Here is a 14273-nt window from a genome sequence, read left to right on the forward strand (position 1 = left end):
CAGAAAGGCTTTGAAAGTTAAGTTTACACAGTCGTTCTTAGATGCAATAATTCTACTTCTTAGAAATGTATTTCAAGGTAAGATCAGGGTTATAGCAAAGATTTATGTATGTTTATCACAGTGCTGTTTAAATTGCACTGTTTAAATTTCCAGTAATTACAAGGCCCATCACTAAAGGGATTATTTATATACAGAATGGGGTACCATATAGCAACTCAAAATTATTTTTAGGAAAGATTTGAAGGATATGTAAAAATATTCATGATATGTTTTTTGTTTTGTTTTAGATTTATTTTTAGAGACAGAGTGAGAGTGGGTATGAGTGGGAGGGGCAGGAGAGGGGGAGAGAATTTCCAGCAGACTCCCTGCTAAGTAAGCATGGTGCCCAACTCCCTGATGAGCATGGATCATGACCTGAGCTGAAACCAAGAATTGGATGCTCAACTGACTGAGCCACCCGTTATATATGTGAATAGAAGAAAATATATAAAATGTTAACGATAGCTAGTTTTTGGTAGTGGAATTACATGCAGATGATTTTTATTGCCTTTTTTAACTGCAAAATGTGCTATTACTTATTGGGGCAAAAATGGTGTAATAAAGAAAAAATTGGTTAAGCTGTAAGAATGGATTCCAGAACTGTTGTACCCTGTATTTTCGCAGGTCCTGGAACAATCTGTACTGTGTGCTCCGGAATAGTGAGCTGACCTTCTACAAGGATGCCAAAAACCTGGCTCTGGGGGTCCCCTACCATGGGGAGGAGCCCCTGGCCCTGAGACACGCCATCTGTGAGATTGCTGCCAACTACAAGAAGAAGAAGCATGTCTTCAAGCTGAGGTGAGGCCCTTCCTGTCCCTGGCTGTCCCTGGCCGCTTAGTCCAGCATTCGTGGCTGGATAGGAGCTCCCTGTGTGAGACCAGCTCCACGCCTAAAGTTGCCCCTCAGGGATTTTTTGAGTCAAAGGTGCTGTGCTGCCTGTGAGGGGTCTGGTCATGGGGAGGCTCCAGGCTCCAGCAGGAAACCCTTTTTTGTCAGGCTGAGCAACGGCAGTGAGTGGCTCTTCCACGGCAAGGATGAGGTGAGTGCTCGGAGGCCTAGCCCAGACCCCTGCCGACAAAGGAGCAGTTGTCTCCCTGACAACGTAAGTCCCAGGGGCACCCCCTCCCTTGTGGCCCATGACCCTCTCGGCCTGCAGGAGGAGATGCTGTCCTGGCTACAGGGCGTGAGCACCGCCATCAACGAATCCCAGAGCATCCGCGTCAAGGCACAGAGCTTGCCCCTGCCCTCCATCACGGGCCCGGACGCCAGCCTTGGCAAGAAAGACAAGGAGAAGAGATTCAGCTTCTTCCCCAAAAAGAAGTAGCCTCTCTGGCGCCCCACCGGCGGGCCGGGAGGGACTGGTGGGTGCACGGCCTGGGCCTGGGCCTGGGCCTGGGCCTGATCCCCCCGCAGCCCGTGCCGGCTGCCGCCTGCGCCTGCCTGCTCCGACTGCGATGACGGCCGGCGGCCTGGCCCATTGCGCTGCCCTCCCTGCCTCTGCCCCTGTGCAGCCCCGGCTCCCCGCCAAGGGCCAGGGCCCCTGGGGCACAAAACGGTTTCCCAGGCACCCGCCCTCCTCAACCACCCTGCTGCCCCGGCCTCCCCACCCCTCCCCCCCGCAGCCCCACAAAAGCTGGAGAAGACGAAGGAGGTTCCTCAGACGCTGCCCACTCCCAAAGCAGGTCTTGCTTGGGGCCACTTCCCACTTGGGGATGGAGGAAGGGGACACTGGAAATGCCTGACCTGCCCCTTAAGGGCATGAGGAAGGAGCTTCAGGTAGGCACACAGGGCTCTAGCTCTAGCCAAGGGGCTGCTGGAACCCAAGGGGCCTCTTCTCCACTGGGCTTACTCAGAACTGGACTCTCACCTCAGGGGCCACCACATCCCTTCCCCGTCTTCCTCTCACCAAAAAAAAAAAAAAAAAAAAAAAAAGGTGGGGGGGCACCACCCAAGGTTGGTGGGTCCTAAATGCAAGGGCCTCCTGCTGCCTCCGGTGCCCTCTGCTACCAGCCCAGGTGGTAAAAGGGAGTAAAAGCTCTCAAGCTGGTCCTCTTAACACAGAGCTGCAGAGCGCTCAAGAGGCCGAGGCGGCCAACAGACGTTGACGTGGCCCACGGTTCTGCCCCCTCCATGCTGGGATCCTCCCCGACTCCTGAACCAGCACTATCCAGCTCAGACCCAAGGTCCCTTAGGGATAGTACAGGTCCCAGAGAGAGAAGACGGGTGCCAGCACCTGCAGTAAAGCATCCCAAAGCCAAAGGCCCAAGGTGTCTTGGCCACAGCTGGCACCACCTGAGGGTCCTGGCTGGACAGACAGTAAATCTCATGACCTATCACTCTGGGGTGGCAAACAGAACCACATCTGGGTACTACCCATGTGACACAAGCCCCAGCCAACTGGGACAAATGCTGTATGGCACCCCTTGCTCAGCTTCTCCTGAAGGTCCTGGTCTTGCGGAAGTCACCAAAGGTCACCAAATATCTAACACCCCCTTCCTCAAGCACAGCCAAAACGAGCCCTGGACCCTATTTTCCCAGAGACAGCCTTCCCCATGTTGTTTGGATCAGACTTCTGGAGGGAAGAGGGCACTTGTTTCAACAAGTATCTCCCCCACCTCTCTGAAAGCAATACAGCTCCAGCCCAGCATCGTATCTGGGTTTAGGTTCAAAAGAGGGGTCAAATTGGGGGCAGCAGGTGTTTCCTGCTGAAGAGACCATAAACATCCCTGGGGCCTACAGCTGCTATTCCATCACCTTCCTTATGAGGAGCCTTAGACACACTGAGATGATTCCTCTGGAAGGGGGTGAGGTTCAGGTAGCAAATACAGAGGTACATATGCAGTGTTACTAGGCCTTCCCAGGCAGGAGCCCCTAGTTCAGGCACAACTTAGAGATCAATACCTCCCTGTCAAGGGGAAGCTAAGTTCTTCAGTGGAGCTTGACATCCCCAGATCAGATGATCCCACCTTTGTAGCCAGGGTCTTCATTTGGCCTCTATGCATCTAATCCTACAACCCTCTTTGCTTCTACAGGGAAGCTAGTATATACCATTCACCAGCCTCCTCCTCCATCTGGGGAAACCAAGGCAGGAGGCAGTGAGGTGACTATAATCACCTGGCAAGGAAGGAGGCCTCTGATGCATCTGAGGGGATGTCCTGCTCCAGGGCAAACAGCACGTTCCTTACTGAAGAGCAGGTAGTGGCAAGAGTCTTCCTCAATTCTTTCCCCAGGCCAGTCTTTAGGGAGACAAGGGACCCCCTCCCCGCCCCTCCATTTGTGCCAAAGTAGCAACTGACGTGAGAAATCTCCAGCAAGTAACTCCATGGTCCAAAGAATGAAAGGGCCCCAAAGGATGAGGTAGGATTTCACCACCCCAGGTCCCCCAGACTGGGCAGTGGCAGCCAGCTGCATGTGACCCACCATCTATTGCCAGTGCCCCACACATCCCTCTCATATCACACAGGCCCCAAGACAACCCACAGGACTGAAGCTACAGGAGCCTAGCTTTGGGAGATTGTGCCACATGGGACTAAGCTCCTGGTGCCCTGGCAAGGGTTTTCCCCTCCTTACATTTTATACTTTGCAGTCTCTTAACAGTATTCCCAAACTAGGTCAACACAGCTCCAGTCCACACCAGCATAATAGGCTTCCTCCCAGGGCAGCTTAGAAGAAGCTCCTTCTGGGCATGGTCAGGTGGTCCTTCTTCCCTCTCTCCATCCCCTTCATCCCCTGGCCTCAACTGATTGGCTGAGGGAGGGTGTGGAGGGTCTTTAGGCTTCCCCTCCAGCCCCCACAACTAGCACCCATAACAACAGGAAGCTTGTGGAAGGCTCAGTGTCCCCACCACATCACTTCTCTCTCCTGCCTATCGGAGGGCTACCAGGGTCCCCAAGGTTGGTCCTGGATCTCTCTCCCCTCCCTCTAGTGGGAGGGGGCAAGGATCCAGAGGACCATATGGCTTGGTCCCTTGGACAAGCAAGCTCAGGGAGGACATAAGGGAGGAGGCAGCTACACAAGACTGCACCCCTGTTGGGCACAGACCACACAATCTGGCGCCGACCCTGGGGCCAGCTGGGCCTTGTCCTCCACCTGCTCAAATGTGCTTCCACCAACCAGAGAAAACCCATTTACTAGTTTTTCTAATAAATCAATAATGCTCCATCTTTCTCTCACTTATTTGACTAGTTTTGTTTTCCTTTGAATTGGACCACAGAGAGGTAGCTGAGTGTGCAAAAGGGTGGGGGGGGGGAACCACCATGGAGACAGAGGGAGAGCCAGAGTCTCTGGCTTGTCCCTGGGGACCTGGGGAGTCTTATGCCCATACGCAGCTGCTGTGCCTTGCCTGAGACCTTGCAAGAAGCTCGCTCATTCATGCATTCGACCATCTTGAGGGTCTGCTGCAAGCCCGTCCCCACAGAGCTCTGGACAGAGATCTTGGCCGTCACTGGACATCAGAATCACTAGAAGTGCCACGCCCGAGATTCATCTCCAGGGGGGTGATTTCTTTTGGTCTACGTGGATGAAACTGGCATCACCATTTTTCAAAAGGCTCCACTGATGACGCTCATTGGTAGTGAGAACCAGTGAGCTAGATCAAGGTTCCAAGTCAAATCTAGATGGCTAAGGATCACCTGGGGAAAGTGTTCGCTACAACTGAAAAGGCTGAGTCAGGGAGTTCGAGAAGCAGTACATTATCCATTTTCTTCAATTCACAGATGAATTGGGTGACGTGGCTAGACTCTCACTCCAGTAGCTTTATGGCTACTGAGAGCATCATACCCCAAGCCTGGTAGGAGCTAACTATCCTCATCAACAGTGGAGGTGGCCACAGAACATTCAGGGTAGAAGGTAGGCTACCTCTGCCCTGTCTGCTTCTGCCTAGGAGAGGCCTCCCCTGGCCTCCACTCTTCTCTTGACCTCTTTAGGGACTCTGCACAACCGCCTTCAGGTTGAGTCTCTCCTCCAAGATCAGAAGCTCACACAGCCCTGATCCAGCAGACCTGTGGGAACACTTGCCTGTAGGAAAAGGACCAACAAAAGGAAAAGGTCCACCACAGACAAAGGGCAGAAAGCCCAATTAGAAATAGGCAGGTGGGGGATCCCTGGGTGGCGCAGCGGTTTAGCGCCTGCCTTTGGCCCAGGGCGCAGTCCTGGAGACCCGGGATCGAATCCCACGTCAGGCTCCCGGTGCATGAAGCCTGCTTCTCCCTCTGCCTGTGTCTCTGCCTCTCTCTCTCTCTCTCTCTCTGTGCGACTATCATAAATAAAATAAAAAAAAATAAAAAATAGAAATAGGCAGGTGGGACACTTGGGTGGCTCAACAGTTGAGCATCTTCCTTTGGCTTAGGGCGTGATCCCGGCATCTTGGGAGCAAGTCCTACATTGGGTTCCCCACAGAGAGCCTGCTTCTCCCTGCCTTTCTCTGTGTGTCTCTCATGAATAAACAAAATCTAAAGAAAAAAAAAAAAAAGGAATAGGCAGGCATCCCAGCCCTTTTGAGGAAAGACACATTGAGAATAGAAAGAAAAAATGCATTTGCTCTCTTCACACCATGTTGCAAGCCACCTTAAGATATGTCTAGGCTCTAAGTTTAGAATCCTGGCCTCCTACAATGTCTCCTGAGAAGTAGAGAGAGAGAAAACACAGAAGACGTTAGAAATTTCTGAATGTCCCATTCATTTTCCTCACCTGTTTTAGTCCAACTTTGGTCCTTGAGGAAGAGAGCTCAAGGCTGGCACAGTGCCTGCCCCTGCCAACAGGACACCAGGCAAAGGTGGACAGAGAACAAGTTCCCTCCTGCACATCCCACGGCCCCCACCTCCCCTGCAAGCACCCTAGTGCCTTAGGCTTCATGAGCACGGACGATGGAGGAGAAAATGTGGATGCAGCCACCACCACCCCCAGCCCGCCTCCCACCAAAGACACCCTGACCTCGGTCAGCTCTCCCCATCCCAGCAAGGCCCAGTGAGGAGCCACACATGGGTGGTTGGTCAGCAGCGGTTATTGCACCATTGGCAAATAATGAAATGTATATACATTAGCGACAACCACAGAGTCAGCAAGACAATCTACAAAAGTACCTGAACCAAGTCCATTACATTCTTCACGGGAGAGGAATCAACAACGGAAGAACACACACTCAGGAACACGTGTGCACACAAATACACCACAGAATGGAAAGCAATAAATTATGGGTCTTGTTCCTGCCTGGATCCTAAGAAAAGGCACAATTAAAGAGCAAAGCCTCCCCAGGCCACCTTCCCCCGTCTCCTCAGCCCGGCAGTGGTCAGCCCAGCACTGGAGGCCTGAGCAGGGCTTGCTCTCACCAGGAAGAGGAGAGCTTAAATATCTGGCTTCTTACCAGAGAAGAACTATATATGAGGGAAGTGCCCACACTGGCCTCGGTGGGAAGAAGGGCCTGCAGAAGTCGCCATGAGCCCAGGGAAGTGCCAGGGCATTCCCAGCAGGTGAAGACACTTGCTGAGTACCCCAGAGCATCCTCTCAGGGGCTCACGTGGGCAGGGTGAGCGCAGGCTTGTGGGCAAGCACTCCAAGGTTCCTCAGAGTTCCCCTGCCACACGGCTCCTCCTGGGACTCAGAGTCATCCTATGGAGTTCAAGGCCTGGAACTTCTCCCTCAAGTTTCTCACTCTGCCCTGCTGGCCTGGGTCCGCTGGGTCCCTGGGACCCTCTTCCTTTGGCCAATACTCCGGGCTCCTGGAAACTCCAGTCTCCTGGAAATCCAGGCCCTGTCTCATTGTGGCTGCTGGTGAGCTTGGTCCCTGCCCACTGTGCTCCTCCAGCCCCGCAGCGGGGCAGGGCAGGGGCCCCTTCTCCATGACGATCACCCGCTGGTTGTTCTCCAGGGTGAGGTCTGCGGTGACATACAGGGCTTCCTCTTCAACCGGCCTGCTTTGGGGCAGCATCCCGGGCAGCTGGGGCTGGGCGGCCTCTGGGCCCGGCTGGCCCCTCCTGGCGCCCACACTGCAGCAGCGGCCCACCCTGCCCGCCGGAGGGGGCTCCACCATGTTCTCGGGCACCGAGCGGCTCCGGTTGACAGGCGGGCCGCGGGGCCGGCTGCCCTCAGCCTGGAAGGCCTCGTCGTGGGAGGCGTACTTGGAGCAGAGCTCTCGGACATCGGGCCAGCTGAAGGTCTCAGTGTCGAAGGGGCTGAGGGGGCTCCGAGAGGAGGGCCGGGGCCCCGGTGAGCTGGCCTTCGGGCTGGGGCTGAAGGGGAAATGCCGAGGCGAGCCGGGCTTGGGCGGGCTGTGCTCCTGGGCCGCCGTCTGCTCGTGGTTGAGGAGGGACAGCACCGGCTTTCTCTTACCTGTGAGGAGAGAGCGAGCGGACTGAATCCCTGAGCAGGAGCGGGGAGGGCAAGTGAGGACGCTGCACTGCCGTGGGCTCACGTTCCAGGACGGCTGCTTGCGGGGCTTTGGTTGGGAAGGGAGAAAGCACATTCACCTTCCACAGCCCCTTTTGTTAAAGGGCAATGAAAGGAGGTGCCTGGAAGGGCTCAGTTGGTTAAGCATCTGCCTTCGGCCCGGGTCATGATCCTAGGGTCCTGGGATAGAGCCCCGCGTCAGGCTCCCTGCTCAGTGGAGAGACTGCTTCTCCCTCTGCCTCTACCCCTCCCCCTGCTTGTGCTCGCTCTCTCTCTGTCAGGTAATAAATACAATCTTTAGAAGGAGAGGGCGGGGATCCCTGGGTGGCTCAGCGGTTTAGCACCACCTTCGGCCTAGGGAGTGATCCTGGATCCCAGGATCAAGTACCCTGTCGGGCTCCCTGCATGGAGCCTGCTTCTCCCTCTGTGTCTCTGCTTCTCTCTCTGTGTGTCTCTCATGAATAAACAAACTATTTATTTTTTATTTTTTTTTATTTATTTTTTATTTATGATAGTCATAGAGAGAGAGAAAGAGAGAGGCAGAGACACAGGCAGAGGGAGAAGCAGGCTCCATGCACCGGGAGCCCAATGTGGGATTCGATCCCGGGTCTCCAGGATCGCACCCTGGGCCAAAGGCAGGCGCCAAATCGCTGCGCCACCCAGGGATCCCTAAACAAACTCTTTAAAAAAAATTTTTTTTTAATAAAAAAATAAAAATAAAAAGAGAGGGCAATGGGAAGAATGAAGAAAAGACAGTGAACAAGGAGTCAGGAGTCAAAGGAAAAGACGAGAGCCTCTACTCTTCTGGTAGAGAGGGCCTATAGCCACATTCTTCCCAAGCCTCTGCTCTAGAGGAAGGGCTCAGGAGGGACAGGGACAGGGCTCAACCAAAGCCACATGCTTGGCCTTGGGCATCAGGCCAACCACCAGGGCTCATGCCACATGTGTGTGGAGGCCGGCCCTCTCCTTGGTCATGGTTCTACATGGGTCTCTTTGCCCCAGGGGCCAACGTGTTCCTAAGAGGCTCTTCCACCCCAGATTTGCAGGAAGGGCCCACTCCCCATCCCCGTCGTCATACCTGTGCCGCCCGAGGGTGCTCCAGCCTCCTCCTGCAGGCAGGGAACGGTGGGAGCCACCTTTCCCCACTGTAGGGGCGGCCTGGCCGTCACAGATTTGCTTTTGATCCGGAGGCTGTACTGGCGGGCCAGCTGGTAGACCTTATTCTTGACTCTCTCACTCACGTGGCCATCCATGACATGGGAGAGCTGTACGATGCGGGGGTGCAGCGGGGCCACCAGCTCCCCCTGGACCCCACTGCTCAGCTCCTTGACCAGCTCCTTCAGCTCCCGGGCCAGGTGGGCCGGGCTGGGCCGCTCCGTCGGGGAGGCACTCTCAGGGGAAGCAGTGGCCGACTCCTCAGTGATGGCCCCCAGCTCGTGCTCCTCCAGGATGAAGAGCGGCTCGTGTAGGTCGAAGCCATTGGCCTGGCCTTGGCCAGGCCCCTTCCTAGAGTTCTCCCCGGCAGACTCCATCCCCTCCCAGATCTTTACAATTTCTGAAGACGGCCGGAACTCAGCATCTGTGATAGGAGCTGGCTCCCCAGCACTCGCCTGGCTGGGTCCTGGGAGGTCAAACAGAGCCCATGAAGGTGGCCGGGAGCCCACTGGCCTCTTGTGCCCCAGCGGAGCCATGGGCTCCGGGTCTGGCCTGGGAAGGCTGTTGAATCTGGAAACAGAGTTTCTCACCAGCCCTTTGGGAATGTAGGAGAGGCTCTCCCGGCGTCGGATGCTAAAGCCCGCATCGTGGTGCTCCGCGTTTTCATAGTAGCTCTTGATTTTGTCCAACAATAGCCGGTCTCGGGTGGAGAGTGTCGATTCCTTCTTCTTGCAGGAAGACCTGTCGGGCTCTGCTAGACAGCCTGGGCTTGGGGGCTCTGTCCTGTTGACCGGAGGGCCACTTTCCATGGCCACGCCCACAGTGGCATCCACCTCTGGGGGCAGCTGCGAGCCAAGGGAATCCGTGGTGCTACCGTGCCAGGCTGGGCCCTTCTCGCTGCCCTCTAGGCTGAGCACACTGCTGCTCCGGCTTATCAGCCTCGGGCTCCCAAAGCCACTGGCCTTGCCGTCCTCTAGCGCCAGGCTGCTCCGCCGGGAGAAGCTGCTGACGAACCGCTCCGCAATGATGCTGGCCTGGTCCAGCACAGAGGGCGGCAGGAGGCTCTCGGTCTCCTGTGCAGCCCTCACATCCTCCTCCTCCTCCTCACTGCTCAAAGCCTTAAGATCCTCGGTGCTCTCCACCACCACAAAGTCCCCCATGTCACCTGGGGGGGCCAGCCCCAGCAGGTCCTGGTGGGCATCAAGCTGTGTTTCCAGGACGTCTGGAGACTCTGTGTCTGAGGGCACCTCCTCGATGCTGGGACCTTCCATGGCAGCAAATACTTCCTGCTCCATCTCGGGGTCAGGAACTGGCTCAACCTGGGATAACAGAACTCCTGTGAGCCAAAGCCCTGCCTCATGAGACCCATGGATGAGGAGACAGCATGACCTGCTCAAAGCCTAGTGGGAGGTCATGAAGTTTAGGACCAAAGGCAATCAGAATGTACACAACTCAGAGTGGGGAAACAGGTCCTGAGGGAGAGGAATGTGGTGATGCCCCTCAGTCGTCACACAGCTAGGAAGATTCTAGGAACACAGATCGGGTACAGTGGTGGCACCTCTCAGTGACATCCTGCCTAGGAGCCCCAGGGACAAGGTGGGAGATAGAACACAGGGTATACCTGACGGAGAGGCAGCTTCCTACAGCCCTACAGGCCACACAGGCATTGTTCTGGTTTCAAACCCAACTTTCCCAAGCAGCCGGGACCTCCTGTTGTGGAGGAGGGTCCAGGAGGCAATAGGACCACATGCTGGAGTCCTGTCAGACTTGGTGAAGACAGGGATTTGGCTCCTACCAGCCAGCCTCTAGCCCTATGCACAACTCTGCACATGCCCAGCAGACAGGTAAGGAAGGAAGCAAATTAAAAAACCTCCCCCTGGCCAACTTGAAGGTCATCCAAACCATGAAACCAGCCAGTACAGGCAGCTTTCCAGAGGGACCTTTAGGAAGAAGAGCAAACAGGCAGCCCAGGTGGCTCAGCGGTTTAGCGCCGCCTTCAGCCCAGGGCCTGATCTCGGAGTCCTGGAATCGAGTCCCACATCAGGATCCCTGCATGGAGCCTGCTTCTCCCTCTGCCTCTCTCTCTCACTCTGTGTGTCTCTCATGAATAAATAAAATCAATCTTAAAAAAAAAAAAAAACCTCACTAAAAAAAAAAAAAAAAAGAAAATACACACCAGACTGCAAAAACTCCATATAATGTATAAAATGTCATTAATAGCTCTTTCTATTGATTACGTGCTACATAATAGCTGGTGTTAAATAATTTGTTAACGTGGTTGCTAGAAAATGTAGTTATCCGTGTAGCTTGCTTCCTATGATCACTGGATAGCACCACTCCAGACTCCCACCCAATGTCACCGAGGTTCCTCAGGCCTGCGCTGGTGTTTGAGGCCCGCCCTGGAGTCTAGGCCTCATATGCTTTTTCTTGTAACTTAGGGAAAACAAAGGTTATAGGTTCTGCAAAACACACAGACCACATGAGGTGGCAGGAAGTAGAGTGTGGGCTTGAGTCACAGTCTCTGGTCTGACCTCAGCTCTGCCCCTCAGAAGCTGCCCAATGCCAGGCACGTCACTCACCTCCTCTGAACCTCTTTCTACCTGAGCTATTGCAGGGAAGAGAAGAAAGGAGTAAGACAGTGGACCTGTAGGAAGTGCCCAGCAGATGTCAGTACCCAGGCGGGTATAGGCGTAATTTCAATGTCTGGCAGGCTGGTGGGGACAGGGCCTTATGCCCTATACAATGAAGCCTGGCTGACGGGTCCTAAAATCTGGCCACTTCTGCTAATATAGCCCTTGACAAGAGACCGCATCTTGTCAAAAAGGAGCTTCTTTTTCTAATTCATAGAAAGGGGTTGCCTGTTCCCCCCACCATACACCCATAGGCTAGACAGGCTTCCCAAAGGGCTGAGAATCTGGGAAGGGTGGCGGAGGATGGGGGCGGAATTCTTAGTCCCATGGGCCCAACGGGAGAGCCCCAGCCTGAAAGCCCGCCCGCTCTGGCCCCTTCTGCCCGCCGGCCACTCACCTCTGGCAGGGAAGAGGTGGACTCGAAGCTCATGCGCTTCTCGGCACTAGTCGGAGACCGGCCGCTGGACCTTCTGCGGCTCTTAGGGCCTTCTGACTCCTTGCGCCCCTTCTCCTACAGCGAGTGGGGGGGCCATGGTCAGCTCCTGAGATAACTGCGAGCTCATCCCTTCCACAGCCCAACACAGGCAAACCTTCTGAGCCCCAGGGGGGCCGGGCTGTACTGAGAGCCAGCCTGAGACCTGATACTGAACTGCCAGGTCTGGGGATGCAGAAACCCCAGCCAGGTGTGTAGCCTCAGGACAGCCCATCCTGCTTGCCCCTTCCACCCCTGCTGGCTTCTCCCCTTTCCCCACTGCCCCCACCCCATTAGTCATGCTCACTGGGCAGTATACTAGCTCACGCCCCTTACTGGAACAGCACATGCCAAGGGCTCACCAGGGCGTGACAGCGGGCAAGGGGTTAGGTGCTGATGGCAGGAGTGAGGGAACAGGACAGAGGGGTGGGGGGGGGCAGGGGAGAGAACTCCCGGATGGGCATGCACTCGCCAGGGAACATGCAAGGAGGAGGGGAGATCAAAGAGACACCTCACCATAGCGCCCCGGGAGAAAAGTAAAGCGTTGGCCCGATAGTGCCAGCAGTGGAGGGCGGCCAGCAGGGAGCTGGCAAAGTCGGCTACCTGCTCCGCCACTGCCAGGCTCTCCTCCTCCTCCTCCTCCTCCTCCTCCTCCTCCGAGCCTGGGGGCTCCAGTCTGGCCCCCTTCTCGCTGCCTTCAGGCCCTGCCAAGTCCTCCAGAGACACCTGAAAGGCCTTCTCCTCCTCCTCCTCCACCACCACCTCCTCCTCCTCCTCCTCCTCTTCCTCCTCCTCCTCCTCCTGTTCCTCCTGGGCAGCCCCTTCGGTCTCTGGCTGCACGCCCTGAGCACAAGGAGGCTGCCCAAAGTCCAGGAGAGCGCCGGCACTGCCTGCATGCTGTTCAGAGCATAAGACCCCCTCGTGACCAGCCTCTCTGCAAGCCCCCTCCTCCTGCCAGTGGCTGGGGGTAGGGAGGCTCTACACAGAGAAAGCCACACTGAAACACCCAACCCCTGATCTCCACCAGGGCCCAGGGAGGATGGGGTGGGGACTCTCAAGGTGGGAAGCTGGGACCTGGGAAGGCTGGGGCTGGAGCCTGGTCAGGAGCTCAAGACCCAGAGAGGCCTGCCTGCCCTAGACAGAGAAAATGGAGAAGATCCAGGCTAGGCCATCACCAGGGTACCATTCTAGGAAAAGGGTACAGGAGGGTCCCCAGGGGAAGGACCATGGCTTATTCATCTCTGTGACTTTTGTGACAGAGCCTAGCAGAGAGTAGGTGCCTAATAGGTATTTGTCAAATGCATGAATGAATGCACAATGAGAGCCAAAGCCAGGCGTTGACCTGGCTGTCCCACCCCCTTGTCAAGCCAGTCCTCTCTACCCACTGGCCTTACCTTCATTCCTGCTGCTCTGGTTGCTATCACCATGGCCAGGTCCCAGCACACAGGCAAAGGGGGTTTGCGGGGAGAAGAGATCGGTAAGCAGGAGAAAGAGCCTCTTTACAGAGACCACGAGGCACCTGGGTAATAAGGCTTCACTGGGGCCCCTTATTCCCAGAACCCTCGCTCGGTCTCCTGGGCTTTCCAAGGAATGACCGATAGAGCAGAGGCCCTTGAGGCCACAGAGCAGCACAGGTTGGTGTGTGTCACTCACGGCAGCTGTTATCCGAGGACAGGGCACAAGGAGTATGTGGGAGGGAGAGCTCAAGCCCCATCGCCAGACAGCCAAGGGGTGAGGCCCACCTCCAGAGAGGAAGAGAGGCAGAGTTCCCTCCAAACTGTCCTCAACACCTGGAAGGTTACCTCTGTCACCTCCCTGCCCCTACCCTAGAGCTGGCCAGGAATGGCAGGCCATGTTCACACTCACCTTTCTCACTGAGTTGCCTGAGCAGGTGTCTGGTTGGCTCTGAGAAAGAAAGTGAATGAACAGTCAATGCAGGCCTGGAAACAGCTGTGTCTGGCCCTGGTTCCATGCTCACAGTGCCACTGCCACCACCAGCTCAAAGTCCACTCCAGCAAAAAAAAAAAAAAAAAAAAAAAAAAAAAAAAGTCCACTCCAGCTTGGACCCCCTCAGTCTTAGGGCCTGAGGAAGGCTGCCCTATCACCTACCCACAGGGAGGCAGGGCCCGGGCCACCCCCATCTAGCACCAGGGACCTCCAGGAACAGCTCTGCCCACAATCCCTGCATTGGTGCACTTCACACCACACCTCCGAAGATCCTCAGCTCTACACCTCAAGCCCCTCCCTCCCTGCAATAAGCACATCAGCGCATTGGCTACACCCATGCCAAGCTCCCTTGCAGCACCCCAGCTGGGAAGCAGAGGTCGCACCCGACTTCCTACGGCCCTTAAGGCCTGACTCCGTGAAGCCTCGCTGCCTGCTGGGGAGTGTTGCCCGGAGGAACAGGGGCTGACCAGGCTCTGGGAACAAGATACAAAACACATCCATAAGGCTGATGGTGTCATCATCCTGGAGCCCAGCCTTTCTGGGAACAGACCTGAGATAGGCAGGTAGGGATAAGAGGACCATTGTCCACGGACTTCTCCACAGAGTCTTGACCTTCACTCACAATGTTCTTGCCCAACTGGTGGTAA

At 55.7% G+C, this 14273-nt stretch overlaps 2 protein-coding genes across 9 annotated transcripts in view; one reads left to right on the top strand and one right to left on the bottom strand.

The window, feature by feature from the left end:
- Positions 1-4200, top strand: part of SPTB (spectrin beta, erythrocytic) — a 122666-nt gene extending 118466 nt beyond the window's left edge. The window contains exons 34-36 of one of the 2 annotated variants that reach the window (XM_055304505.1): positions 664-837; positions 1036-1078; positions 1196-4200. In XM_055304505.1, coding sequence (XP_055160480.1) covers positions 664-837; positions 1036-1078; positions 1196-1363 — 385 coding nt within the window. In that variant the 3' untranslated portion in view covers positions 1364-4200. Of the gene's footprint in view, positions 1-663; positions 838-1035 lie in introns of both variants that reach the window. The other variant, XM_055304504.1, reaches the window with a different exon arrangement.
- Positions 4201-6022: 1822 nt separating this feature from the next.
- Positions 6023-14273, bottom strand: part of PLEKHG3 (pleckstrin homology and RhoGEF domain containing G3) — an 82483-nt gene continuing 74232 nt past the window's right edge. For 3 of the 7 annotated variants that reach the window (XM_055304508.1, XM_055304506.1, XM_055304507.1), the window contains exons 13-19: positions 14010-14099; positions 13546-13584; positions 13074-13096; positions 12196-12576; positions 11605-11718; positions 8501-9896; positions 6023-7365 (exon numbers count right to left, since the gene is read on the bottom strand). In XM_055304508.1, the coding sequence (XP_055160483.1) occupies positions 6641-7365; positions 8501-9896; positions 11605-11718; positions 12196-12576; positions 13074-13096; positions 13546-13584; positions 14010-14099 (2768 nt within the window). In that variant the 3' untranslated portion in view covers positions 6023-6640. The remainder of the gene's footprint in view (positions 7366-8500; positions 9897-11604; positions 11719-12195; positions 12577-13073; positions 13097-13545; positions 13585-14009; positions 14100-14273) is intronic. The other 4 variants (XM_055304509.1, XM_055304510.1, XM_055304511.1 and 1 more) reach the window with 4 other exon arrangements.

Source organism: Nyctereutes procyonoides, unplaced genomic scaffold, assembly GCF_905146905.1.
Source record: "Nyctereutes procyonoides isolate TBG_1078 unplaced genomic scaffold, NYPRO_anot_genome, whole genome shotgun sequence".
NCBI classification, from domain to species: domain Eukaryota; kingdom Metazoa; phylum Chordata; class Mammalia; order Carnivora; family Canidae; genus Nyctereutes; species Nyctereutes procyonoides.